Below are 26,479 nucleotides of genomic sequence, written 5' to 3' on the forward strand. Positions count from 1 at the left end.
TTTTCAAGACACAGGATGGATGATCTTGACATGTGGGCACACACCAGTCCCAGATTTGGATGAAACCTCAAACCTTTGGGAGTAAGAAAGCCCTACGATCATTCGTCGTAGCCACTGCTAGTTGATAAATCAGCTGTGTTCTCTATGGGCTTTGCTAAATAAAGATCAGTGATGGGTTCTACTCGAATCCTATCCTTTTATCTCTCTCTTAAGAAAGTAAAAACGAGTGAAGTTACGATTCCATGAGTGAGCAGAATTATTACAACAATATCCATGAATAATCTGCTATAATTTAAAAAATGTTTCACAAGCTTTGGTAATTAATCAGTCGCGTATTACTTTTTATGTGTCTCAAAACTGAGCCAGATGCAGCTACAAGAACGGCGGTGCTTGTTTTTTGTTTGTTTGTTTGTTTGAATTCTGGACATTTTATTCCCATCCCCCTCGTGAATCAATTAAAAAGCCCTTTGGAAGTGTTTCAATCTTTCCCCCGTTACCTTCCCATCCTTACATTATCTGCTCAGAGACCATTATTCTAGAGTAATAAAGTTTGAATGGAAAAATGTGACACAAATGGACCTATCTACGAAACAGAAACAGACTCCCAGAGAACAGACTTGTGGTTGCCAAGGGGGAGGGGGTTGGAGGAGGGAAGTATTGGGCTTTTGGGATTAGCAGATGCAAACTAGTTTATACAGGATGGATAAACAACAAGGTCCTACTGTATAGCACAGGGAACTATATTCTATATCCTGAGAAAAGTCATAATGGAAAGGAATATGAAAAAGAATGGACATATATGTATAACTGAATCACTTTGCTGTACAGCAGAAATTAACACAGCATTGTAAATCAACTATATTCAATAAAATAAATTTTAAAGATAAAAGAATAAATAAATGGCGGGGAGATTGAATGGCAGTCACAGTTTGTAGGATGAATGAATCGAGATACGTAATGTGCAGCATGAGGACTGTAGTTAATAATACCATACTGAGTGCTGGAAATTTGCTAAGGGAGTGGATTTCAGGCCCTCTCACCACACATAATAAAAGGTAACTACATGAGGAGACGGATATGTTGATTGGCTTGACTGAAGTAATCATTTCACCATGTAGATGTGTATCAAATTGTCATGTTGCACTCCTTAAATACATACGATGTTTATTTAAAGATAAAATGGCTCAAGAAGCTGAGTCATTTTGTTTTCTTAACTTGTCCACACAGCCAGCTGTTGTCTTTGTTTCTTTCCCTTTTAAAAATGACAAGCGGCAACTTTAAGAAAAGCAGGGCATAGCCATATATGTCTTGAATAAAGAATAGACCTCTTTTAAACAGCAATATAATGTAGAAGCTAAGAGCTTGACAGAGCTGCAGAAAGAGTACTCATGTCTGAGACAGCAGGTTGCCCAATGCATGGAACAGGGAAGATAATGATTGTACAGTGTTCTGTACTCCTCAGAGCACATCTTGGAGTGTTATACACAGTATGAGTAGCTACTATCATTTGCGGGGTGTTGTTAGAGTTATTATCCCCATTTTATATATGGGTAAACCAAGAATCAAGAGAGGCTGTGTAACCTTCCTGAAGCAGCACAGCTTGAGAAGAGGTAGAGTCAGGATTCAAATCCAAGGGAGGTCTGGCTTGAAAGCCTGTTTCCTTATCTTAAAAAGAACCATCCCAGGACTTCCCTAGTAGTCCAGTGGTTAAGACTTCACCTTCCACTGCAAGGGGCACAGGTTCGATCCCTGGCTGGGGAACTAAGATCCCGCATGCCAAAAAGATAGAAAAATAAAAAGAACCACTCCATTCACCCCCAAAACACACAAACGAAACAAAGCAAAAACTTCACCAAACAGAACCTGGGAGGACCAGACACTTAAAGGTTATGGTGGTTTCTCTGGGTTGTGGGATTGTGGGTGATTTTTCTTATACGTACGATGATTTTCTGTTTATCTAATTCAGACCCTTTTAGTTGCAACTTGGTCCAACTTAAGGAGGGGGCATTTATTGTCTTTTAGAACTTGTGAGTCCAAGGGTTGATCCAGCTTCAGTTAAGGCTGGATCCAGGGTCTCCTTATCTCTTGTCTTTCTCTTCATTCTCAGACTGACTCTGCCCATCTAGTGGCAGGAGGGGCCCCTGCAGTGCTCACAGAGCCTTTTTCACTTGGGATTCCAGAAAAAGCCCAGGCAAGAGTCCGATTGTCTTAGCGTGACTCACATGTCCACTCCTGGGCAGGTGGCCAGCAGGATGGAATATTCTGATTGGGCACATGGGTCCCATGCCTGTGGGGTGAACTCCACCCAAATCGCATGGGTAAGGAAGGTTTCTGTAGAGCTGGGGCACGTTGGAAAGGAATGCTGAGATGACAAACGTGTCACTACACTGTATTCCATAATCTTAGCATGAACACATTTTGAAATCAGAATGATGTATTAAAAAGAGAGAGATGGGGCTTCCCTGGTGGCGCAGTGGTTGGGAGTCCGCCTGCTGATGCAGGGGACACGGGTGCATGCCCCGGTCCGAGAGGATCCCACATGCCGCGGAGCGGCTGGGCCCGTAAGCCATGGCCGCTGAGCCTGCGCGTCCGGAGCCTGTGCTCCGCAATGGGAGAGGCCACAACAGTGAGAGGCCCGCGTACTGCAAAAAAAAAAAAAAAGAGATACTGTTTATTGAAGTGTGTTACATGCCAGACATTTCATATGATGCTTTTCATGACTTATTTCACTGATGCATAGGAGACACTCGATAAAACCCCTGAATGGTTGAATAAATTAAGTAGTTATCATGCTTTAATATTTGATAACTCATAATAAGGATAAGAATAAGTAACTCATAATAAGGTTAATTCATATATTACAGTTAATGGAAATTTAGGTTAAATTGTCCAAGGTCCTTCAACTTCTACCTGTGGAAAGAGAATCAAACCTGAGTCTGTCTATTTCAAAGCCAGTGTGCTGGATCCCTTTCCTTATCCCGAGTTTCTTGTGCCTTCTGTTTCCCACCAGAGGGAGGGAGGAGACCTGGGTGCCTCTTCCTTCTGGCTGCATCTAGAAAAGTCTTCTTGGGAGTTTCCTGGTGGCCTAGTGGTTAGCATTCCAGTCTTTTACTGCCATGGCCCGGGTTCAATCCCTGGTCAGGGAACTGAGATCCCGTAAGCTGTGTGGCATGGCCAAAAAAAAAAAAAAAACAAAAACCAACAACAACAAGCTTTTTGTCCTGTGCCAGGCAGTGCTTCTTACCTGGAAAGTAGGAGGGATAAACAGCCTTCCCAATTACCTTTCAGTCTTCCTCTTTTGTGCCTTTGTGGCAGGAAAAGGCTTTGGACTTAAGGATGAGAAAGAGCACAGAGAGGTTAAGTAACTTGCCCTAAGTCACACAGCAAGTCAGTGGGAGAGCAAGGATCCAGATCTAGAAAATTCAACTCTAGAACAGGGCTTCTTAGCCTCAGCACGTTTGACATTGGAGCTGGGTAATTCTTTACTGGGAGGGGTGTTGTCCTGTGTGTTGTAGCATTTGTAGCGCCCCTCTACCTACCAGATGCCAGTGGTACCCCTAACTGTGATTGATAAGCAAAAATGTCTCCAGACATGGCCAAATGTCCCCTGGTGGGGGGAGGGAAAAGCGTTTCCCCATTGAGAACCTCTGCTCTGGAGCCTTTGCTCCCAACCACAGTTCACCGCCCCCCCCCCAAACCTTTCTTTAAGACGCCTTTGAGTTTATTTAAGCCAATAATCCGTAACAACTTCAAAACCCACATAAAAGCAGCCCTAATTGGTCTTCCAATTTCCAATGTGCCCCGCTACTATATGTATATGTTCTCCACGCTGCAGCCAGAGTGATCTTTTCAGAAAGGAAATAAGATCACGTCACTGTCCTGCTTAAATTCCCCTGGTGGCTTCCTGTTGCACTTACAACAGAATCCGGACTCCTATGCGGCTGACAGGGCCCTACCTGACTGGCCCACCAATCACTCCACCTGGTTTCAGGCCCCTCGGCCCCTTGCTCATCGTTCTCAGCCACGCTGGCTGCTTTCTGTTCCTTTAATGGCTAAGGGTGTCAGGGGGGCACCACAACCCAGCAAGACCAGGGGTGCTTGTTGGTCGAAGAGAGGAGCTTGGCCCACTCTTCATTTGATCTGATTGAAACCAGAAAAGATCTTTTTCTCTGTCTGGGGTCAAAACCTCTCCTGAAATTCACTCTTAGAAAATCGGGCTGCCTGCGGAGGCCTGGCTGTGAACGCTTGAAGGTGAAAGAGCAGAGCTATTGGACTATTTGGCACAAACTTCATTTTCTGTTTCCAAGAAGGAAAGGGACTGTCCCCTGTGTAACTCTGAACAATTTTTCTTTCTGAGGTTATTTCTGTTTCAAAACATATGAAAGCCATGTAGTTCGATTTATTTGAAACTAGAATAGAAAACATAAGGACCGCTTTCTTCTCTGTTAATGCAACGATAAATGTTTTTGTCTGGTGAATAGGGCATCCTTTTACTATCCTGTAGACACTGTGACACTAGCAACCTTTTGGGTAGTTTATCGTACAGGAAACGCCACTCTTGCGGAATTAAGAAAGGGATGAGGGTGGGGAGAGGACCAGGAAGCTAACATTTATTAAGCACCTACTATATGCCAGGCAGGATACCCACATCTTTTTTCGTTCAAATGATGGCTCCGTGAGGTGGATGTAATAGTCCTCTTCCTTTTAGATGGGAATGAGGCTCAGGGAGGGTTTTAGGGTCACTTGGTTAGCAGGGTAGCGCCAGCCGGGTCTCACCTGATAGACCATGCTTCGTGAGTGACCCTCTGCTGCCTCCTACCCAGCCTTGTCTAGGATTTTCACTTTCCATACCCATCCTTGGATGGTCACGTCCACAGCCTCTCTCCATGCATGCTGCCTTATCGTCTGGGTGCAGAAGCAGCCCAGATTATTGTGAGGTCTTTGGTTGCGAGGAACGGCAGCCAACCAGATGACTCAAACAAGAAGGGGATTAGTTGGAAGGCCAAGGGGGAGTGTGCAGAATCGAAGGGGAGGCTGAAGACCAGGCTTGGAACCATCAAGAACCAGACAGCTCTGGGGTGAGGGTGTCTCAGTGGCAGGAACAGCTCAATCCTCCAGCCTGGACACTAGAGTCGGTGTTTGCAGGCTTTGGGCCACTCTGCCCATGGTTGACACGCAGGGCAGGAACATCTCATCCGTCTAGCTTGGGTCATGTGCCTGCCTGTCTCTTGGTAAGGGAGGACAGGACCCCCGAGGAAAGAGCCTCCCCCACCTCCCCGTGGACTGAGGCTACTCCCAAAGAAGAAGGGTCAATCCTGAGCAGGCCCAGATGCCAGTGTCCGCTCTGTACCCAAGTTCTCTCTCTCCTCCGAGCCCTTCAGTTACCTGCCGTAGGTGTCTCTGCCTCGAACTTGGCTTGCCCTCCCCTCCTCCCCTGACCCACTTCTCCTTTTGCCTTTCCCTCTTCTGTTAACGAAAAGTGGTTCTCCAGGCATCAGACTGGAAGCTTGGAGCTGGCCCTGTGTCTCCCTCCCTCTGTCTCCGTTTCCTTCCCCAGCAGGTGCTCAGTTAGGAGCTGTGCGCACAGGGTGTCTTGATTGAGTTCCTACCTCCTTTTTATTTTCATGGCTCCTACTCAAGTTCACCCTGTTGGCACCCGGACCCTTGGGCCTCATGATTTGTGTCCTAACTCCAGACGCCCCCTCCTTCATCGTGCCCACGCCTGTCAGGTTATAGCGTGTCTCTGTGCATGTAGCCACCGCTTAGGTTCAAAACCCACTAGACACTCGCCTTCGTGTAACAACAGCAAACACTTACACAGCGCTTGCTGTGTGCCAGGCCCTATTCTAAGTGTTTTATATACATTAACTCTTTTCATCTCAAAATATCCCTAGCACATTGGTACTATCGTTCATTACCCCTTTATTAAATTGGAAAACCATGGAACAAAGAGTTTAAGTAATTGATTTAGCTGGATCAGAGGTTGAGAAACTCTCACAGCTAAGTACCAGTGCAGGGATTTGAACCCCAGCAGTCTGACTCCAGCGTCTAACCCTTAACCCTGGTACTATGCTGTTTACTGAACCAGGAATCTTCTTTAGGACATTGAAGGCCCCATCCAACATGGTACCAGACTCCCTCTCTAGCTCTGTTTTCTACTCCCCTTTGTACATCCCGTATTCTGGTCAAATTGGGTTTAATGAAATAGTGGGACTGACTCTTCTTAGTATTTGTCAGTCTTATTTGTACCAAAATTTTATTATGAAAAATTTCAAACATGGAAAAGTTGAATTCCTTATACAGCGAATATCTCCTACCCACCACCTAGATTCTATAATTTACATTTTACTAAAATTGCTTTATCGTGTACTTATCTACCTATCCATTTGTCTGTCCACCCATCACTCCATCTTTTTCTCATCTTTTTTTTTTGGATGCATTTTAAATTAAATTTCAGACATCAGTACATTTCTCCCCAAACACTTCCCCTGTGGTCCTTTCTCCTGGCTCTTTGCCGGCCTTAAAGACGGATGTGATGTGGCCATAAGCCATGGAATTCCCGCAGCTACCAGAAGGTAGAAGAGGCAAGGAACGTACTTTCCCCCAGAACCTCCAGAGGGAGTGCGGCCTTGCTGACACCTTGGTTTCGGCTCCGTGATGCTGATTTTGGATGTCCAGTCTCGAGACCTGTGAGGGGACACATTTCTGTTGTTTCAGGCCACTAGTTTGTGGTCGTTTGTTACAGCAGCAACAGGACACTTATACGTAAGGGAATGTAGAGAAGGATACAATAGGACAGATTGTGGAGGGAGGAGGCTCAGGCATCCATTATTCTAAGGTGCAAACCTGGTCTGTCTGAGAAAGAGAATGCTCGTGTGAAGACTGGCTCCCTGGAAAATGTGGACAGAAACAGCTTAGCAGGTGGAAGATGGGCAGATTTGGTGTGGATGTATTTGAAGTGATGGCAGCTCACCCAAGTGAAATGTACAGAAGGCATCTAGACACAGGGGGCCTAGAAGGATGGAGGTAAAGAACGGGGTTCTCCACCAAGGTTCCTGCTCTTTCAGCGCACACACGGACACACACACACTCTCATAGTCTCTCTCCCGCTGTCTCTCTCTCCTCTCTCTCTGTCTGTCTCTGTCTCTGTCTCTCTTGGAATTGGGGAGGTCCAGGGATTGAAGGAGAGGCGGATTACGGTAAGGCAACATGGAAGGTCCTGGTTCTGCAGGTTTAGGTCCATAGAATGGTGCTGAGGACCCAGGAGGAGGTGTAGGTTCGCTGGTGTGAACGCAGTGGAGTGATGAGAGGCACATCTGATCTTGCTTCCTCTCCTCATTTCTTTGCAGCTTCAGCCTGAAGCCAGGAAGACCTCCGAGGACCTCCCATCGCCATCAGCTCAGCTTCCTCTAGGCCAAAGCTTTGTGCAAAGCCACTTTCAAGCACAGTACAGGTAAGAATGGGGTGTGTTTAGAATCTGTCCTTAAGGGCTCAGCAAACTCCTATGCTGGTAACTAACCTCCCTTTGCCAGGTTTACCCCGAGATTACAAAACAACAGAAACCATAAACACCCTTCTCTCTCCCATTATAAATCCCAATCAACCACTAACTTCTATTGTCTCTGACCCTCAGTATTTCATTTTTGTGTGTTTTTTATTTTATTTTTGGCTGTGTTGGGTCTTCGTTGCTGCACACGGGCTTTCTCTAGTTGCGGTGAGCGGGGGCGACTCTTCATTGCGGTGCGCGGGCTTCTCATTGCGGCGGCTTCTCTTGTTGCGGAGCACGGGCTCTAGGCACGTGGGCTTCAGTACTTGTGGCTCGTGGGCTCTAGAGCGCAGGCTCAGTAGTTGTGATGCATGGGCTTAGTTGCTCTACGGCATGTGGGATCTTCCCGGACCGTGGCTTGAACCCGTGTCCCCTGCGTTGGCAGGTGGATTCTTAACCACTGTGCCACCAGGGAAGCCCCCTCAGTATTTCTTTTCTTTCTTGCTGTCTCCTGGGCCTTCCATCCCCCCCTTGAAGGAGAGGTGATGCAAGCATGGTTCTCCAGAGTATGAATGTGGAGGCCAGGATCTCCCCAGCAGGCCATCATTGAGAAGTGGATGAGATCTTTCTGGTTTGTTCTTTATTGCCAGAGAGCCAAGTTTCACACATTATTTCGAGTTCAAGATTTCCCAGCATAATGGAGGATATAAAAGATATATAATTATATAGACTCTGACTTCAGAAAGTATATGTTCTCTTTGGGCTTTTATATATGACAGTTCAGAGATTCACATAAGGCAGAATATTTTCAAGAATGACAATGTTGTAGTGAAAGCACTAACCCCCGGGGCTTCTCGGAGGAGGTATGCCTTTCCACGGGCTCTGCAGGATGAATAGGGTTGAAAAGGGTGGGAACATATTCAATGAGAGTGACATCTGCTTCGAGGTGGCAATGAGCGCAGTGATCAAGATTGAGGGGAAGCCACTGGTTACATATATGTTCGCCCAGATAGTTTTTGATTTAACTTAGAAGAGCCCAAGGAGATGAGGTACAATCTGGGGTCAGGCATTTCGCGAGGACACATAGTAAATGGCAGAAGCAGGATTTGACCTTTGATAAATCTCTGTTTCTGCTTCTTTGTAATTCTTCCTCTTGGGTGGCTCTTCCATCTGACCTTGTTCTTTTCCTGTGAGGTTCTGCTGTTACTTCATGCACAAAAGCGTTGCCTTCCTGTTCTCCATTATGGATACCAAAACTTTTTTTTTTTTTTTTTGCGGTACGCGGGCCTCTCACTGCTGTGGCCTCTCCCGTTGCGGAGCACAGGCTCCGGACGCGCAGGCTCAGCGGCCATGGCTCACGGGCGCAGCCGCTCCGCGGCATGTGGGATCCTCCCGGACCGGGGCACGAACCTGCGTCCCCTGCATCGGCAGGCGGACTCTCAACCACTGCGCCACCAGGGAAGCCCCAAAACATTTTTTTATATTTTTCTTTTGGATGTTGCATTAAATCACTTTCAAAGGTGGGCTTTTCTCTGAGTCTTCTGCATGCTCTTCTCTTTCCTTTGCCCTGTTGTCTTTTTCATAAGCCTCCTGTTGGTTTTTTATCTCTTATTTACTTCAAACAAAGTAACGATTATTCAGCCTTCTAGAATTCACTTACAGCCGTTTACTTCCATACTTTTGGGAGATTTGTATTCTTTGTATTTAGAAAGGAGAAGATGACTTAAAATTGCCCAGCAATTGTGCTAATTTAGGATTTATGTTATATTCATGGATCGTCCATAATATAATTTGGACGTGATCACTGTCTTTGAGGTGATTATTTATTTAGGAAGAGCAAGTCGTTTCGGAAACACTTTGGAAGAATGCCAAAGCTGCTTTCCCACTGGAACGGAAAATCCATAGCACTTGAGAAGTTCCCTCACCCTGCCCCACCGGGGAGAAGGACCTCAAACGACCTTGAATGACAGCCACAGTGACCCTGGGGCACTCCCCTCCTGCCCTGGCTTGCTTACCACATTGGGTAATTCAGATCTCTTCTGGATGAGCCCCTGTCTCATCGTTGTCCATGAAGAAATGCCCACTGGAAGCAGCCGCATAGCCCAGGGAGATCAGCTCCGTGCTTTGTGACCACCTAGAGGGGTGGGATAGGGAGGGTGGGAGGGAGGGAGACACAAGAGGGAAGAGATACGGGAACATATGTATAACTGATTCACTTTGTTGTAAAGCAGAAACTAACACACCATTGTAAAGCAATTATACTCCAATAAAGATGTTAAAAATAAATAAATAAAATAAAATAAAATAAAATCCACCCCCAGAAAAAAAAAACAGAAATGCCCACTGATTTCCTAAGAGAAGTGGTGATGCACTATGAGATTTACATGGAGGAAACCTAGATTTCGTGTCTACTAACTCACCTTTTAGCCATGAAAGCTGCTTGCAGGGCATCTGTCTTATCTCTAGGTACTCAAAGCAGAGGCTGCTTGAAAGCAAAATAAGGAGACAGAGGAAAAGAATAGAGGAGGAGGGAGAAGAAAGTCTAGAAGGAGGGAGGGGGAGGCATAAGGCAAGGGCGGGTTAGAGCTTGGGGAAGGGTCACCGTGATTGGCTTCAGGTGCCCCTCCTCTGTGTCCCCGTACCATAGATCTGCCTCCTTTCTCCACTCACTCATTCTCTCTACCTTCTTCCCTTCTTGTCCACACATCCTCTTTTCCTTCTTGCACATCCTTGAGCATCTGATACTGCGCTTGGTCCAGTGGCTACAACGAAGGGTGTAACTCCTTGCCCACAAGAGGAAATACTAACCAAGCAGATCCCTTTATTCTCTGGGTGTTTAATCCATGCCTACTACGTGCCAGGTCCTCTTCTAGGTGCTGGGAATTGAGCTGTGAAAGGAGTCAGCCCCTGTTCTCAAGGAGCTCACATTCTACTGGGGGAGGTGTTAGAGAATACACACATAATACACACGCAACAATTTGCGATGATGATGAATGTCACCTGGGAGGCGGGGTAGGCAGCTAACCTTAGATAAGGTGTTCAGGCCAGGCTTCTTTGCAGAGGGGACATTTGAGCTGAGAACTGAGTGACAAGGAGCCAGCTGTTGAAATATTTGGGGACAGGGTATTCCAGGCAGGAAAAGCAGCAAAGGGTCTGGGGTGGGAGTGATCCAGGCAAATTCAAGGAACAGAGGGCCATCGAGTAGTGAGGGGTGGGAGGTGAGGCTGGACAGGTGGGCGCGCACCTGGTTGTGTGGGTTGTAGCCTCAGGGGCAAAGGGAACCACTGCAAAGTTCAAGGCAGGGTGTGGTCTAATTTTCCATTTAAGCAATTGGCTGGTGGGGACTTCCCTGGTAGTGCAGTGGTTAAGACTCCGCACTTCCACTGCAGGTGGCACAGGGCCGATCCCTGGTCGGGGATCTGATCCCACGTGCCCTGCGGTGTGGCCAAAACAAAAAAGAAGAAAAAAGAAAGAAATTGGCTGGTTGTTTTGGTGATGAAGGGAGGCGGGGCTGGGAGCTGGAGCAGCAGGTGATGTGCTGTTCTCTCAGTGGGAGAATGGTGGTGGCTGGACCATGAGGTAGTGATGGAGACGGAGGGACGTGGGCTGGTGGGGAACAGAGTCAACAGGACTTGCCAGCGGGTTTAAGGGTCAGGGGCGGAGGGACCAAGGAAACAATGAGCATCTAGGGTGACTTCTGGGTTTTTACATAGTTGTATAACTGGCACCTGCTTTGATGGAAAAATGGAGGGAGCTTTGAAGTGCGTGTTATGGATGCGAAAGCGGAAAAAAACTCTTGTTTCCCTTTGCATTACTCTTGACTACTTCCACACTCACAATCCTTCTGACCCCAGATGTGTGGGTGTTTTTCCCACACTAAGCAATTCTGCGATTCTCTTTGGACGCCAACTGAGTGTCCTGCAATTTAACTCAATTCTGGCACTACTTAGAGCGGGCACGGACCCCGCAGGTTAAGGGCTCAGTCCCAGCGGACTGCCTGCCCACCGGACACCAATTGCAAGTCCCGGGTCGTCACCTGCGCTGCTGACCGACTGGCTATAAATTGGAGGTTTCCACGGCCCCCTCCTCAGGTTCAATGATTTGCTAGAGTGGCTCACTGAACTCAGGAAAACCGTTTACTTACCAGGTTACCAGTTTTTTTGGAAAGGCTATAACTCAGGAACAGCCAGATGGGAGATTCATAGAGCAAGGTCTGTGGGAAGGGGCGAGGTTCCGCACCCCTCACTGGGTGCACCGCCCTCCCAGCACCTCCCCACGGTCACCAACCTGGAAGCTCTCCCAGCCCCTTCTGCTGGGGTTTTTATGGAAGCAACATTATGTAGGCATGATTGATCCAATTATTGGCCATACGTGGTTAACTCAACCTCTGACCCCCTTCTTTTTTTCCCAGGAGGTAGGGGTGGAGCCCTCTAATCCCATGCTTGGTCCCTCTGGCAACCAGCCCCCCTCCTGTGGTTTCCTCTGGGGGCTTTCCAGGTATCACCTCATTAGCATAAACTCAGGTGTGATGCGATGGGGTTTGTTATGAATAGCAAAAGATGCTCCTTTTACCTTCATTCTTGCTCTTATCACTTAGGAAATTCCAAAAGCTGTAGGAGCTCTGTGTCTGGAACAACTGTTGGAGACCAATTATATATTTCTTATTATAAATCACAGTATCATAAGGCGTGAGTCAGGGGAGGATTCGTGAAGAAGTGACTTTTGAGCTGATCTGAGACTAAGGACCGCAAGGACCCTTTGTCGATTACTATAGAATGATGAGTAAGAAGCAGGATATTCATGCTGGAAAAAAAGACTGGTGACAGCTAAAAATAGCTGCTTTCTGCCTGCAGCAGAGTTAAGAAAAAATGTAGTTAGAGACGTCCACCTAGGCTAGGACTTTTGAGGTCTGAAAAGTGATTTTCTGTAGCCGTCGGTGGGCATCAGCTCCACACTGGAGCCCCTGAGGGTGATACTTGCTGTCCTGGACGCTCTTCAGCCTCTTTTCCTCGGGGGGAGGTTGCCTGGGATGGAGGGCCGCCCTGGCATCGGCCTTTATGAAATTGAAAGCTGGAAATGTTATTATGGGTTAATTCAGAGATCCCTGTTCACCGAGATTCTCCCTCCATCTCCCTTGTCCTCCTTTTCAGGGGGCTGAGTTTTTGCCTTTGGCTGGAGGAGAGAAGGAAGAATAGTACTGGGGTGCTGGAGGTTATAAACTAGAGGACAAATAATTCGTTATTCTATATGATTATTACCACAGCCTGAAAACATCTGCAAGTTTAATAGCCAAGGATTGTTGCAACGTTGGAGTTTGGGCTACAGGTGGGATTGTGCGTGTGCGTGTGCGTGCGTGTGTGTGTGTGTGTGTGTGTGTTCATCTCTTCACAGCATTCATAGCTTTTATTCACAGAAAGCCTAATCTGGTCCCCGTTACAGGCAGCATTCCCTTTTAGGCAGAGTATGTTTTGGAAGGCTTCCTCAGAACAGATCTTGGAGAGGTGACATCTTGCTCGTGCGTCATCATAACTACCTTGCCGACTTGGACATCCGTCTCGCCAGCCAGCGAGCAGGTGAAGCTGGCCAGGTTGGAGGTGTCAGACGTATATTCAGCAGCAGTGAGAGGCCAGAATGTGAAACGAGCAGTGCCATTTCGGGACATTTGTAACCAGTGGAGAGCAAAGAGCAGTTCTGAGTTTCAGCAGCAGGTGAGAGCCTGGCTTTGGAACAGAAACAATTTGACAAGGAGGATGAAATAGCTTAGGGAGATGGGCAAGTGAACGTTGAAAGGCATTGGGGTGATTTTCTGTCTCTTTCCTCTGTGAGTACCTGGGAGATAGTAGGACAGGACCGTGAAACTCTGGGGGAGATGGCAAGGACGAAAGGACCCCCAGGCCACATTTGAGGTGTAGGTGGAGCCTGGTAACATCTGGAGTTTTCTGTGAAAGTGACACTGCCCTTCCCCCTGATCTGTTGGTCGCACTCACTTTCCTCATTTCTCATCCTTTGAGGAACAGGTGCATTTCATGTCCTCTGTGTGGTTTATTATGAAAACAATACATTTTCCCCATCCTTTAAAATACAAAATTAGACCATTCTGTGATTTCGCCAAACTACACATCTCTTGCTCCCTGCCAGAGATTCATGGCTGAATCTAAAGGCCATATCCCTGAATCAGTTGACTATGATGTATCTGCAGGAAAGATGCAGCCTCGCTTAGTTTTAGTAGCTTTAAAGAAAAAATGAATAAGTCAAAGAAAAATATTCTTTCTCATTTGTTCACTTAAATATGAAACAGGGATTTGGAAATTTCCCAGGGACAAAAATACATGTTTCAGGCCTATGTTACGCCACGGTACGTGATGGGTGAGGGGAGGAGAGGGGAGGGAGAGAAGCTGGGGTGGCAGAGGGGCCCCCACAAATGGCAGGTCCCCCTGCTGGTGGGAGCTTGATGTCTGATGCCTTCTTTTTACCAAAATATTGCGATGGTTTTCCCAGAGGGAAATTTACCAGAGAGTGATTGAACATTAAATACTCCGGTCTGTACCCGGTTCTGTTTTCTAAAACCATGGTTGGCATTCTATGAACTTGTATCCAGGAAAGCCTACTTGCTATGAGCAGAGCACTTAGGGTTGCCTGGGACAACACCCTGAAAACCTCAGGGGTTCTTGCTGGGCCCTGGCTTTTTCTATTTTGTCTGCTCAATGGAAAACCAATCCAGCAGGACTGGTGCTTTCTGTCGAGATTCAGGAAACCTGATTCTGATCCCAGCTCCGGTTTTCTTGCTGACTTACCCTAGGGCTGTCCAGTGCTGAGAGCAGGACCTGTGGCGGAGTATGCTCCCCTATTCCCAAGGAAATTCATGTAGATTTTAGGGGAAGGAATGTAGCATCCAGAAACCCCTTATATCTTGGAAGAATATGGAGCATTATATGATGAAGGAAATAAAATAAGAGCACCCGGGTGGAATATAAAACTCGGCTTTCCCTCTCAAAGATGCATGCTAAATACGGGAGTGTTAAATTTCAAAGAGCTTAAAGAATATAAATAAACTATGTGGATCTACTTGTACTCACGACATGATGATGGGCATGGGCTCTGGAACCTGAGCCAGCTCTGCCACTTAAGAGCTGTGTGTCCTTGGGCAAGTGACTTAACCTCTCTGTGTTTCCGTTTTTTCTTCTGTAAAATGGGGATCATCCTGGTTCTTATGGCTAGCACACGGGTTAATCCATGCACAATGCCCAGTTTTTAGTAAATTCTTTCACCGTTAGCTATTACTACTAGCTGCTATTTTCTGAACTTTGTTTCCTTTAGCCGTCCAATGAGGCAGGTGGATTGCATCAGTGGTTCTCCGCCTGGTTGAACACTAGAGTCACCTGGGGAGCTTTTAACATTCTGATGACTGTGCCTCTCTCTCCCTGCTTCCCTTGAAACAGAATCTCGAGGCGTGGGGCCTGGACCTCTGCATTTGAAAAAAAGCATCCTATGTGATTCTGGGGCCCAGTGAGTTTGAGACCTTTGAGCTTGAAAGCTGTCACAGTATCTTTCTATTTGGAGGGGTTACAGCCTCCCTTCCCATACTCAGTGCACTCATACACGTGACTAAACTTTATCCTTTTTAAGAAATTGAGATGAGTCACATAACATAAAATTAACCCTTTTAAGTGTGCAATTCAGCGGAATGGACACCCACCATGGTGTGCAACCACTGGTTTTTTCTGGTTCCTAACCATTTTCGTCACCCCCAGAAGAAAACCTGGTACCCATGAAGCAGTCACTCCCCAGGCCTCCTCTTCTCAGCACCTGGCAACCGCCAATCTGCTTTCCGTCCCTATGGCTTTACCCACTCTGGATTTGTCACATAATTGGAATCAAAAATGTGTGGCCTTTGGTGCCCGGCTTCTTTTACTCACACGATGTTTTCGAGGTTCATTCATGTAACAAGTGTCAGGACCTCGTGGCTGAATAATAATCATCATGTGTCTGTAACACATTTTGTTTACCTGTTTACCCATTGACGGACACTTGAGTTGTATCCACCCTTTGACTATTGTGAAGAATGCTGCCATGAACCTCTGTGTACAAGGGTTTGAATACCTGTTTTCAGTTCTTTGTGGTACAGATCTCGGAGTGGAATCGCAATGGTGGCTCTCTAATTAACTTTTTGAGGAACCGCCAAACCGTTCAGTGGGATTAAACTTTCATGTGTATCCTCTACCCTCACAGATCTTCCTTGACCTGTCCCCACTGCCTGAAACAGAGCAACACCTTCGATCCTTTCCTGTGTGTGTCACTGCCTATCCCCTTGCGACAGACGAGGTACGTGAGCATCATGCCCGTGAACTTGACTTCCATCCTTGGGAATCTTTTGGGCTTGCAGCTGCATTTTCTCCTTTGCTTCCCAGCCAAGCTTTGCAGCTTGGGGACATTCAAGGATTGAATGGGATAATTAACGTGAAAGGTTACAGAGTCCCTTCTTTAGCCGAAGAAGGAATTATAAACATGCTTTTGTTTATCAGCCCCGTTGCCAGGCTTACGTCTTTAGCCCATTCAGAAGCTGGCACCAGCCAGTTGGTACCACTCAATCAGACAGGGGCGAACTGGAGAAAATCTGTCACCCTCTGCTTTGCCCTGCTTTATTTCCAAATCCTTTTTCCTCTTAGTGAAGGTGTAGGAAAAGTTTTATTTAAGGAGCAAAGAAAAAGGAAAAGGGTTGTTGGGAGATATGAGGAAAAAAAAGAAAAGAGGAGGCAGGGTTGGGTAGGAGGTGTAGTCACTGCAAAAGTAAGAAGCATATAGTGCAAGCATCCCAGAAGTCCAGGGCTTGGCAGTGACTGTTAAGGCAATGGCCCGTGTCAGTCTCATGGAATTTTAGCGAACTATATGGGGCGCCTTCACTGTCATGGAAGCTGGCATTTCTTCCCTGGGTTCCTCACCTTTGTAAAAACCATTTCTCTTGCCCTCTGTCTGTTGGCATCCTCCATCTTTAGGATGCAGTGAAGACATGACGGCTTTGTAAAGCCTTTCCTGGCAACTTAATCCCCCTTTCTGCTCTGAATTCCTGTGCTGCTGACTGTCTATGCCACAAATATAACACTGGCTTATCCTATCATCAGATGATGGCTACTGATAGATATGAGCTGTGATACCTGGCCTGATGCAGCATAGCACAATGGTTAGGACCACTGACTCTGGGGCCAGACTGCCTGGGTTCAAGTCCCAGTTCGGCTAACTAGTTGTATGAATTAGATAATTACTGCAGTATAGAGCAGGGGAAACAGGAGCTGGAGGGGTGAGCCCTGGTGTGCTGCTGGGGGTAGTAGGAAGTAGAACCAGAGAGAGTCCAGAGAGGTTGGGGGGCAGAAGGGCTGTATCCAATCAGCAAGGGAGAACTTCAGGAGAGTCTCATCAACAGTGTTGAGTTGTCCTGGAAGAAGCTTGACTGCTCTACTTCTCAGACTTTGAGTTTCTTTTTGCTTAAGCTTATCTATTTAACAAACAGAACCTGGAGACTATATAGATCTGTACAGATGGTCCCTGACTTATGATGGTTTGGTATACAATATTTTGACTTTACAATGGTACGAAAGTGATGAGCATTCAGTAGAGACGGTGCTTCACATTTTGAATTTTGATCTTTTCCCAGATGAGCGGTATGAGGTGTGGTCCTCTCTTGTGAGGCTGGGCAGGGGAGCACCACAGCTCCCAGTCCAGCCTGGTGATCACGAGGGTAAACAACCGATACACTTCAAATCACTGTTTTTTCACTTTCCATATAGTATTCAATAAATTACATGAGCGATTCAACGCCTTATTAGCACGGAAGCTTTGTGTTAGATGATCTGGCCCAACTGTAGCCTAATGTAAGTGTTCTGAGCCCGTTCAAGGTAGGCGGGGCTAAGCTGTGCTGTTCGGTCGTTTAGTTTTATTAAATGTATTTTCGATTTAAGATGTTTTCAATTTACAATGAATGGGTTTGTCGGGATGTAATCCCATCATAAGTCGAGGAAGGTCTGTATTGTGATTCTTAATCAAATATCTTTCATTTTTAACTTGCTGGAAAAGCGCACTCAGCCGAGACCCCTGGCGATTTGGCTCTCCACTGCCACCTGGTGGCAGCATGCTTAAAGGGCAATGACCCGACCAGGAAGCAGAGATTTTGCCTAAGTGCTGAACTTGATCCATTATCAGTGACGGTGGCAACAATCCATGTCAGTCCTTTAAGGATGTGGCCTCCTTCCTATTTTCCAGATTCTTGAGCGTCACCTTGGTCTTCCCCTCTAAGAGCCAGCGGTCCCTGCGGGTTGGCCTGGCCGTGCCAATCCTCAGCACGGTGGCAGCCCTGAGGAAGATGGTTGCAGAGGAAGGTGGCATCCCTGTGGATGAGGTGTGATGGGACCTGGTGATGGGATTGATGGATGCTAACTGGGCCGGCTGTCTAGGGTGTTTAGGTTAATTTCTGGCTCGCGGTGATTCCTGAGTGACTCCTGAGTTTATGTTTGATTAATAGTCCCTGGTGTCTGTGCTGACGGGGCCTTGACCTCTTCCTGCATTTTCACAAAATAACCAGAAAAGGATACCACCTTTATCTTACAATCAATCATCATCATTTCAACAATAGCTGACTCTCAGTAGGGCCTACTAAGTGCTGAGTACCATTCTATGAACCTTATAGCTAATTTACTCCTCACCACCATCTTGTGAGGTAGATATTACAATTATCCTCATTTTAGCAGCAAGCACTGAGAAGTTGAGTGACTTACCCAAGGTCACACAGCTGGTAAGTGGCTGGGCCAGGATGTGAAATCAAACGCAGATGGTTTGATTTCACAACCACTATTCTATACTTTCACTCCCGAGAATATAAGCCAGGAGACTGAAGGGACAATAAATGAAATATAAGGAACTACTAAAGGAACTTGTGGTGTATATATGAGAGAGGCAATTTGGAAGAGAGTGGGATGGACGTGCTCCAATTTTTTTTTTTTTTTTTTTTTTAGCATCTTGGTAAAGAGTTTGGATTCACTTGACTTTGGAGGGCAGACTCCTAACAGGGACCCCCATGAAAGGACAGGGTAGAAGTGATGGTGGTGAAAAGCAATGCAGTATGATGAGAAGGGCTCGCAGTGGGGTTCTAATTGTGATTCAGTCCCTTCTCGTTTTCTGACCTTGGACAAAGTAATTGGTCCTCTGTTTCTTTAACTGTAAAATGGAAATTTTGCACTTCCCTGGTGACCTCGTGGGATTGTTTTCTAATTAAAGAGTATTTTTAACCTTTTTGTTAAGGAATAACATAGGTTCAAGAAAGTGTCCATGTCTTAGGGTTATAACTTGAATTTTTGCATGCGTGTACGTACGTGTAACCACCATGATTATTGAGGCTTTCCATCACCCCAGTGGACTCCTTCCTGCCCGCACCCAGTCAATCCCTCTGACCTCTCTCACCATTTTAATGAGGATCTCAACTGGGGAAAAAAAATGTGCGTATCTTGCTTTGTAAACCCAAAGTGCTATATGGGAATCTATAGTGAGGGAGAGAGTAGGACAGTGGGTGAGAGGGTCTTGGGGGAAAAAAATAGCAGTAATAAAAGATCAAAAGGGGAGAAGTCTAAGAGAGGTAGAGTTTGAAACTTTAAGAGAGTAAAAGGACTGTCAGGAATTTAAAAGGCATGATGGGGGCTTCCCTGGTGGTGCAGTGGTTAAGAATCTGCCTGCCAATGCAGGGGACATGGGTTTGAGCCCTGGTCCGGGAAGATCCCACATGCCACGGAGCAGCTAAGCCCGGGTGCCACAACTACTGAGCCTGTGCTTCAAAACCCCCGAGCCACAACTGCTAAGCCTGCGTGCCACAACTACTGAAGCCCGTGTGCCTAGAGCCCATGCTCTGCAATAAGAGAATCCACCACAATGAGAAGCCCGCGCACCACAACAAAGAGTAGCCCCCGCTCGCCGCAACTAGAGAAAGCCCACGCACAGCAACGAAGACCCAACACAGCCAAAAATAAATTAAAAAAAAAAAAAGAAAGACTTATAGGGGACTTCCCTGGTGGCACAGTGGTTAAGAATCCGCCTGCCAGTGCAGGGGACACGGGTTCGATCCCTGGTCTGGGAAGATCCCACATGCCACAGAGCAACTAAGCCTGTGCACCACAACTACTGAGCGTGCGCTTTAGAGCCTGCGAGCCACAACTACTGAGCCCACGTGCCACAACTACTGAAGCCCGCGCACCTAGAGCCCGTGCTCCGCAACAAGAGAAGCCACCGCCATGAGAAGCCCGCGCACCGCAACGAAGAGCAGCCCCCGCTTGCCACAACTAGAGAAAGCCCGCGCGCAGCAACGAAGACCCAACGTAGCCAAAAATAAATAAATAAATATTAAAAAAAAAGACTTATAAATAAATCAATAAAGGCATGATGTGTTTGTTTAGTTCCATTTGAGAAACTAGAGGGAAAGTGATCCTCCTCATTCCAGGTGATCTTGGTTGAACTTCATCCCACTGGACTCCAGCGGTCTTTCTTTGATGAAGAGGACTTGAATACTATTGCAGAGGGAGATAATGTGTATGCCTTCCAAGCCCCTCCGTCACCTGGCCAGGAGATGCTCTCAGGTACAAGAGTGCTTTGCATAATGTTATTTGGATATTATGAGTCATAGGTTTGAGAAGGATACTCATTGGGTGCTAAGGCAAAAGACACTTAATTTTAGTACTTGGAAATATCAGGCTTATCTTCTCCGATATTTGTTGTACAGATGGTTGATTATAAAAGTTAATCAACTAAGACAGGGGTTCCTGAAACCTTAGTATCAGAGTCACCTGGAGGTCTTGTTTAAACAGATTTCTGAGCCCTGCCCACAGTGTTTTTGACTCCGTAGGCCAGGGGTGGGGCCTGAGAAATTACACGTCTAGCAAGTTCCCAGGTGATGCTGACGCTGCTGGTCCTGGGACCACGTTCTGAGAACCACTGTTCAGAATAGGTGCTGGGGTAATCTTTGTCTTCAGGACTCTTATGGTTCAAGGTCAGTGCTTGAAGTAAAACTGTTACAAACTGGAGCATAGATGGCCAAAGAGATGATTAAATGACTTTTTGTTAACAGTCCCGCTTCCCTATGTTAACTTTTCCTAAACTTTGGATAGGCCAAGATGGCCAGTTTCTGACAGCCTTTCGTTGTAGGTCAGTATCCATTTCGGTCCAATTAGCCAGTCAGTAAGGCTCATATTTAGAGGACCTTGTGCCACTGTTACACACATACCCCAGATGAATCCTATGCCCTGACCATATCCTCGGCCAGCCTAGGTGGCAGGCAGCCTGTGGGAACCAAGTGTCTGCAGGTGCTCTGAGTCAACAGAGAGAACAGGACATTGACAGGCCCTGATTATGTGATAACTCAGTGAAATAGCCCTCATTTCAAATTCAATCACAGGACACATCTGTGCTTTAAAAGGAAAATTTCAGAGCTGATTGGAAATTGAGGATGGTCCAGTTCCTCTACTTCCTCAACAATAAAGATTCTTACCTTCTCTCTGTACCCCTTACGTTGGCGTTCTAAGAGAGCGGATACTCTACAGCTCTCTGATCAAAGCATACAAGCAACGAAAATCATTTTGGTGTATTTTTCAGATTGGCTTTGAAAAGTATTAATTAAAATCCCTGCCTATACTTTAAAATTGGCTGACCACAACAGCAAATTCACTACCATGTATATCATCTTATGCCAGGTGCCTGATGGAACAAGTGCCATGAACCTTAATAGCACTTCCCCTGAAGCCCTCCAGTGTCTCCCAAGGGTGGTTAATGGATGGTCAAAGAGAAGAGGGGCTAGAAGCCAGGGTTCTGACCCAGTGCAGCAGCTCCTTTAAGAACACAAATGTAATTCTCGCCCTTCAGCTCGTCCATCTGGTCTACCCATCTCCCCACGCTTGGCAGTCTGCGAGGGTCAGCGATTATCCCTGCCCGTCCACAGTGAGACCACGGTGCTAATCCTCTTCTGTAATTTGGTGGGCTCAGGCCAGCAGGCCAGCAGGTATGTTTAACTTCATCCTTCTTTTACATGATGTCTGGGTTGTGTCAACATGTACTTGGAATTTGCGCTAGAATAATTCTAATTTGAAAAAAAATATATCCATTCTCAAAGTTGATCAACAAGGAGCAGGGAGTAAGGTACCTCCTGATCGAGAGGATCAGAAATAACGGCCTTCAGCAGATGGCTAACATTGTCCTTAACAATTGAGCATCGGAGGTTTCCCTGTTGGTTTTAGGAACAATAATTTTTGCTCTCACCATTATTTTATACTGTGCTGTAAGGCCTAGGCAGTGCAGTAAGACAAAGGAAAAAGAAACTGGCTATTGGAAAGAGGAGGTAAAATGACCACTATTTGCAAATTATATTATTTTCTATCCAGAAAACCAAGAACTTGAAAATAATTAGAACTAATGAAAGAGTTCAGGTTGCATAACAAATGTACAAAACCAGATAGCTTTCTTACAGAATGCAAATAAAATGTGTAAAAGATAGTACTCCAATGAAAAAATTTTAGATGGATAAAATGTTTGTAAAATTTACCTGGAAGAACAAACTCGTAAGAGTAGCCAGAAAATATTGGGGGCAGGAGAAAGAAGGAAGAGGGATTTTTCTAGTAAAACAGAATAAAGTTTTAATTATTAAAATATTGTGATATAAGCGGAAGAGTATACACTTAAATCAATGACACGGGACAGGTCAAGCATACTTCAGTATTTGTTAGATGATAAAAATGGTGTATTTCATATTAGTAAGGAGTGAATGAATTATTTAATACTAAGCCTGGGCTGACTGATACTTCGCTTTCTTTTTATTTTAAATAATCAATTTTTTTACTCCCGCCATAAATTCTCATGTATATATTGATTGGAGAGGTAATTACAGAAAAGGAAACCATAAAATAACTTGAAGGTAATATAGGGGAATATTTATATCTTTGAGTTGGGGGCTGTTTTAACACCTAAGGCAGGAGGCCATCAAGGAAAAGTCTAATGTTTTCAATACATTTAAAATGCTAAGCTAAGAGCACATTTGAAAGGCAAAGCACAAACGAAGAAAAGTATTTACATCATGTGACAGCTGAAGGATGCATATCCGTCATATAAAACCTAGCTCTCAGATTAGGGACAGAAATAGTATTCTTTTAGTAAAATGAGCCACAGAGATGAACATTAATTCACAGAAGAAATACAGGCATAGGTTAAAATATTCAGCTTCGTTAGCAGTAGAAGAAATTCTGATGGCAACAGCAAGGTGCTATACTTAACCTTCCAGACTATTAAAAAACTTTAAAAAATTGATAATACTCATTCTGGGCAAGTGTCAAGAGAATGGGGCACATGCTTCACGGGTAAATTGGTGTGGCTTTTCTAGAGAGCAGGTTGGAAATAAATAGCTTTGGTCTTATTTCCACTTCTGGAACTTTATCCCAAAGAAACAATGAGTCATGTGCACCCAAAGGCGTAGGCAAAAGAACGTGTATAGTTCCTGCCATGAGCAAGCATTGCTTAAATAAAAAATTGGAAACAACCCAAATGCCTAGTAATAGAGGATAAGGTAAATACACCCATCTGTCTATTCAACAATTGACGCCCAGTGCCCTTGCCCATCCAGTGCACCAGCTCGTAATTAACTTTCGCAAAGTTAATTCAACAGTAGCACATTCTTACCCCACTGGATCTTCACGCAGCCTTGCAGGTGGGGCCAGAGAGCAGTCAAAGGTCAGTGATTTGTCCAGAGGTACCCAGGGCAGAGCTGGAATTGACAGCAGGCAGTCTAGGCACCACAAGCTCACTGCTGCGTGCTCATCGGATCGGGATATGGAAAACATTCCCAGTTGCGAGAATATTCCTGATACACAAAGCCATCGATGTGTCCACTGGGCTTATCTCTGCCTGGCTTTCCTCTGGGTCCTGTGCTCTTCCTCTGGGGAAGAGGGTTTCCCAGCCACCTCTTTACACTGCCATGTCTCCATTCATAACGAGGGTCTCAGATGGGCAATTTTGTACTGTGTTTTGTGCTCAACTCTTATCCAGTTGAGAGAAGCCAATGAGTAGAGCCAACGTTCTTGACTGTTGGGTATTGTTGGTTTTTCTTTTGCCGAAATAACCTCATTTCCTTGGATTTCCAGGTTTGGGCCACCTTTCCTGATTAGGGAAGACAGAGCCATCTCATGGGTCCAGCTCCATCAGTGCATTCTCAGTAAGGTCCGCTATCTCATGAAGAGCGAGGCTTCTGTACAGGTCAGTGTGTCAGTGTGTGTGTGTGTGTTGTCAGGGGGTGGGGTGTGGAGAGAGGGATGTAGGAATCTAGTGGTAGCTCAGGAGAGACAAGCATTTGCTGTCAGTGACAGTGTTCACACTGTCGTATCAAACAACTTTGATTTATATGCAAGAAAATCACCGTTTTATGGTCCGTGCTGTTTCTCTCTTTGTGGCATTACAAAATACCTTTCATGGACGGAGCTTTTGCTCGTTAAATCTTTCGAAACATCATTGGAAGAAAGAGTGGGATTTACATCATTCATCTCAGTTTTGTATATTTATGGCTTCCCATAGTTCTTCTTGGAGGGGAGCTTATTATAATAAACTGTAACTTATACATTTGGATCAAAAATTTCAAGGGACTTGAGGTATAACTTCTGTGGAAAATTAAAATCGATGTGTATGTCCAAATATGAAAACCTAGGTATTAAAACAGTTTTGTCCAGTTTTCGAAAAACGGGTTAAAAACTCAAGGGGAAACACCTTTTTGCCTTGCTCATTTATTTATTCTCAGACTGGTAGTTTCCAAATAAAAACAACAAATTCTAAAACCATGCCTTTCAGCCCTGATAGTATCAGAACCTGTTTTGATGGCTGCTTGGCATAGAAGACTTTAACATGTTTAGGGACATGTCGGTAGCCTCAGAAATTTGTTTTCCCCCAGCTACTCTCTAAGTAAGAACTTTTCATTTGGGGGATGTACCAAACATTTCAGAGGGATTTCTGTATAGTTCTTCATAATTCATGTTCCTTCCTGCTTAGGGAAAACCGTACATCTGATTTGGGATTTACACGAAATACCAGTTTGTTTAAGACCTTTTCTACATTTGCACCAAATCTTTATCTCCAAAGGCTTCATGAACTGCCCAGCATATCTGCCGTGGTGCCCAAATTAGAAACTCGAACTTCTCCCTAAGTAGGTCAGAATATCTAGTAATAGCTTTAGCTTTCCCCAAACCCTGTGCTCCTGGCTGTTGAGAGTGGATGAAACGGCTTTCATGCAAACGTTGAACTCAGCTGTTCTTATTCTCCCCCTGGTCTCCCATGTGCTCTTGCCTCTGCATCTCTCCGGTCATTTCAATTTTAGAGACCGATGAAGCAGTCAGTGGGGCCTGCAAAATTCGAATACAGGCAACCTCCAACCCAGCTACGGACGCTTGTCCATAGATACATTGACACATGTGTGGATGCCCATGGTTTTATGTAAGAATAATGTGCTCTAAGTGGTTGTGAGGCTCCCAGGCTAGCTCACCCATCTAACACACAGGCTTTTATATTTTGGGTTTTGTTGTTGTTGTTGTTTCGGCCGCTCTGCGTGGCTTGCGGCATCTTAGTTCCCCGACCAGGGATCGAACCCTGGCCCCAGCAGTGAAAGCGCCGAGGCCTAACCACCTGACCACCAGGGAATTCCCAAGGCTTCTATATTTTGAAGAGTTTGAAAAGAATTTGAAAAGAATTGGTAATAATTTGGAAAGAATCCTGTCAGCCTTCTCAACATTGAACCAAAGAGATTAAAAGCAGTGAACATACATTGAAGGTTCCAGAGTGAATTTCCCCAGCCAAGAATGAAGGACAGGAAAATGTCTCTTACGAAAATGACCAATTTGCTCTATGGGATTACTTTGCAATGAATTATGAAGAAAAGAGATTGATCCTTGCCTAGGAATTTTTCTGGTTCCTTTGTAAATTTTCTTCGTGGGCAGGCAGGGTGAGCTGCTTCTCTGCAGTGTAGGTGCCTTATTATGTTGCCATGCAAACAGCAAGGCTCCATTAGGGGTGCCAGGAAAAAGAGCTTTCCCCCCCAGATTTTAATTAACTTCTCCTTGGGAAGTACGCCCTCCCATGGCCAGCCCTGAATCCAAGCCCCTGAAGTCAGTTTGCTTCCAGCCATCAGTTTCGTGTTTATTGAAGCGGCAGGTCAGCTAGAGTGTAGGTATAGTATAGTCCAGTGAGGCGTCCACACTCCCCAAATGTCACACTTATTGCCCCTCCCCATCAGCTACCACAGCCGAGGAGTCGGCTCAGAGCTCCCTGACTATGTTTTGGGTCACACGGTCTTTGCCCTGTTACTGTTTCTTTGAATTATAATGTTTTCCTTCTCTTCTCCTGCCTGAATTCAACCTACATTTCATCAGTGTTTTTGTTTGTTTGTTTTTTGCGGTACGCGGGCCTCTCACTGTTGTGGACTCTCCCGTTGCGGAGCACAGGCTCCGGACGCGCAGGCTCAGCGGCCATGGCTCATGGGCCCAGCCGCTCCGCGGCATGTGGGATCCTCCCGGACCGGGGCACGAACCCGTGTCCCCTGCATTGGCAGGCGGACTCTCAACCGCTGCACCACCAGGGAAGCCCTCATCAGTGTTTTTTAAGTAGAGATTTCTGCCACTTATCTTTGTCAGACTTTGTAAGAACATTTCATTTTTTTCTAGTTGTGGCCAAGGTCATCAGTGACAATTTTAAGAACTGTATTTCCATTGCTTGAAGAGACCATTGATTTTTTTTTTTAGATATTGTGGTAAAATGTATGTAATGTGTATTGTAACCGTTCACAAATGTACGTCAATTATATTCACCATGCTGCATAACCATCACCACTATACTCCCCAGATTTTTCACCATACCCACAAAAATTATACCCATTAAATAACAACTCCCCATTGCCCCAACCCCTAGCCCGTGAGAACCTCCATTCTACTTTCTGTCTCTATG

General features: G+C 45.7%; 1 protein-coding gene across 2 annotated transcripts in view; it reads left to right on the top strand.

Moving 5' to 3' along the window:
* The window catches only part of USP43 (ubiquitin specific peptidase 43), a 62,394-nt gene that overhangs the window by 12,290 nt on the left and 23,625 nt on the right, over window positions 1-26,479 (top strand). For both annotated transcript variants that reach the window (XM_027131056.1, XM_027131057.1), the window contains exons 3-8: window positions 7,350-7,453; window positions 15,716-15,808; window positions 17,741-17,876; window positions 19,962-20,097; window positions 21,377-21,512; window positions 23,641-23,752. In XM_027131056.1, the coding sequence (XP_026986857.1) occupies window positions 7,350-7,453; window positions 15,716-15,808; window positions 17,741-17,876; window positions 19,962-20,097; window positions 21,377-21,512; window positions 23,641-23,752 (717 nt within the window). The remainder of the gene's footprint in view (window positions 1-7,349; window positions 7,454-15,715; window positions 15,809-17,740; window positions 17,877-19,961; window positions 20,098-21,376; window positions 21,513-23,640; window positions 23,753-26,479) is intronic.

Source organism: Aethalodelphis obliquidens, unplaced genomic scaffold, assembly GCF_003676395.1.
Source record: "Aethalodelphis obliquidens isolate GAN/ISIS:26980383/991018 unplaced genomic scaffold, ASM367639v1 scaffold38, whole genome shotgun sequence".
Taxonomy (NCBI): Eukaryota; Metazoa; Chordata; class Mammalia; order Artiodactyla; family Delphinidae; genus Aethalodelphis; species Aethalodelphis obliquidens.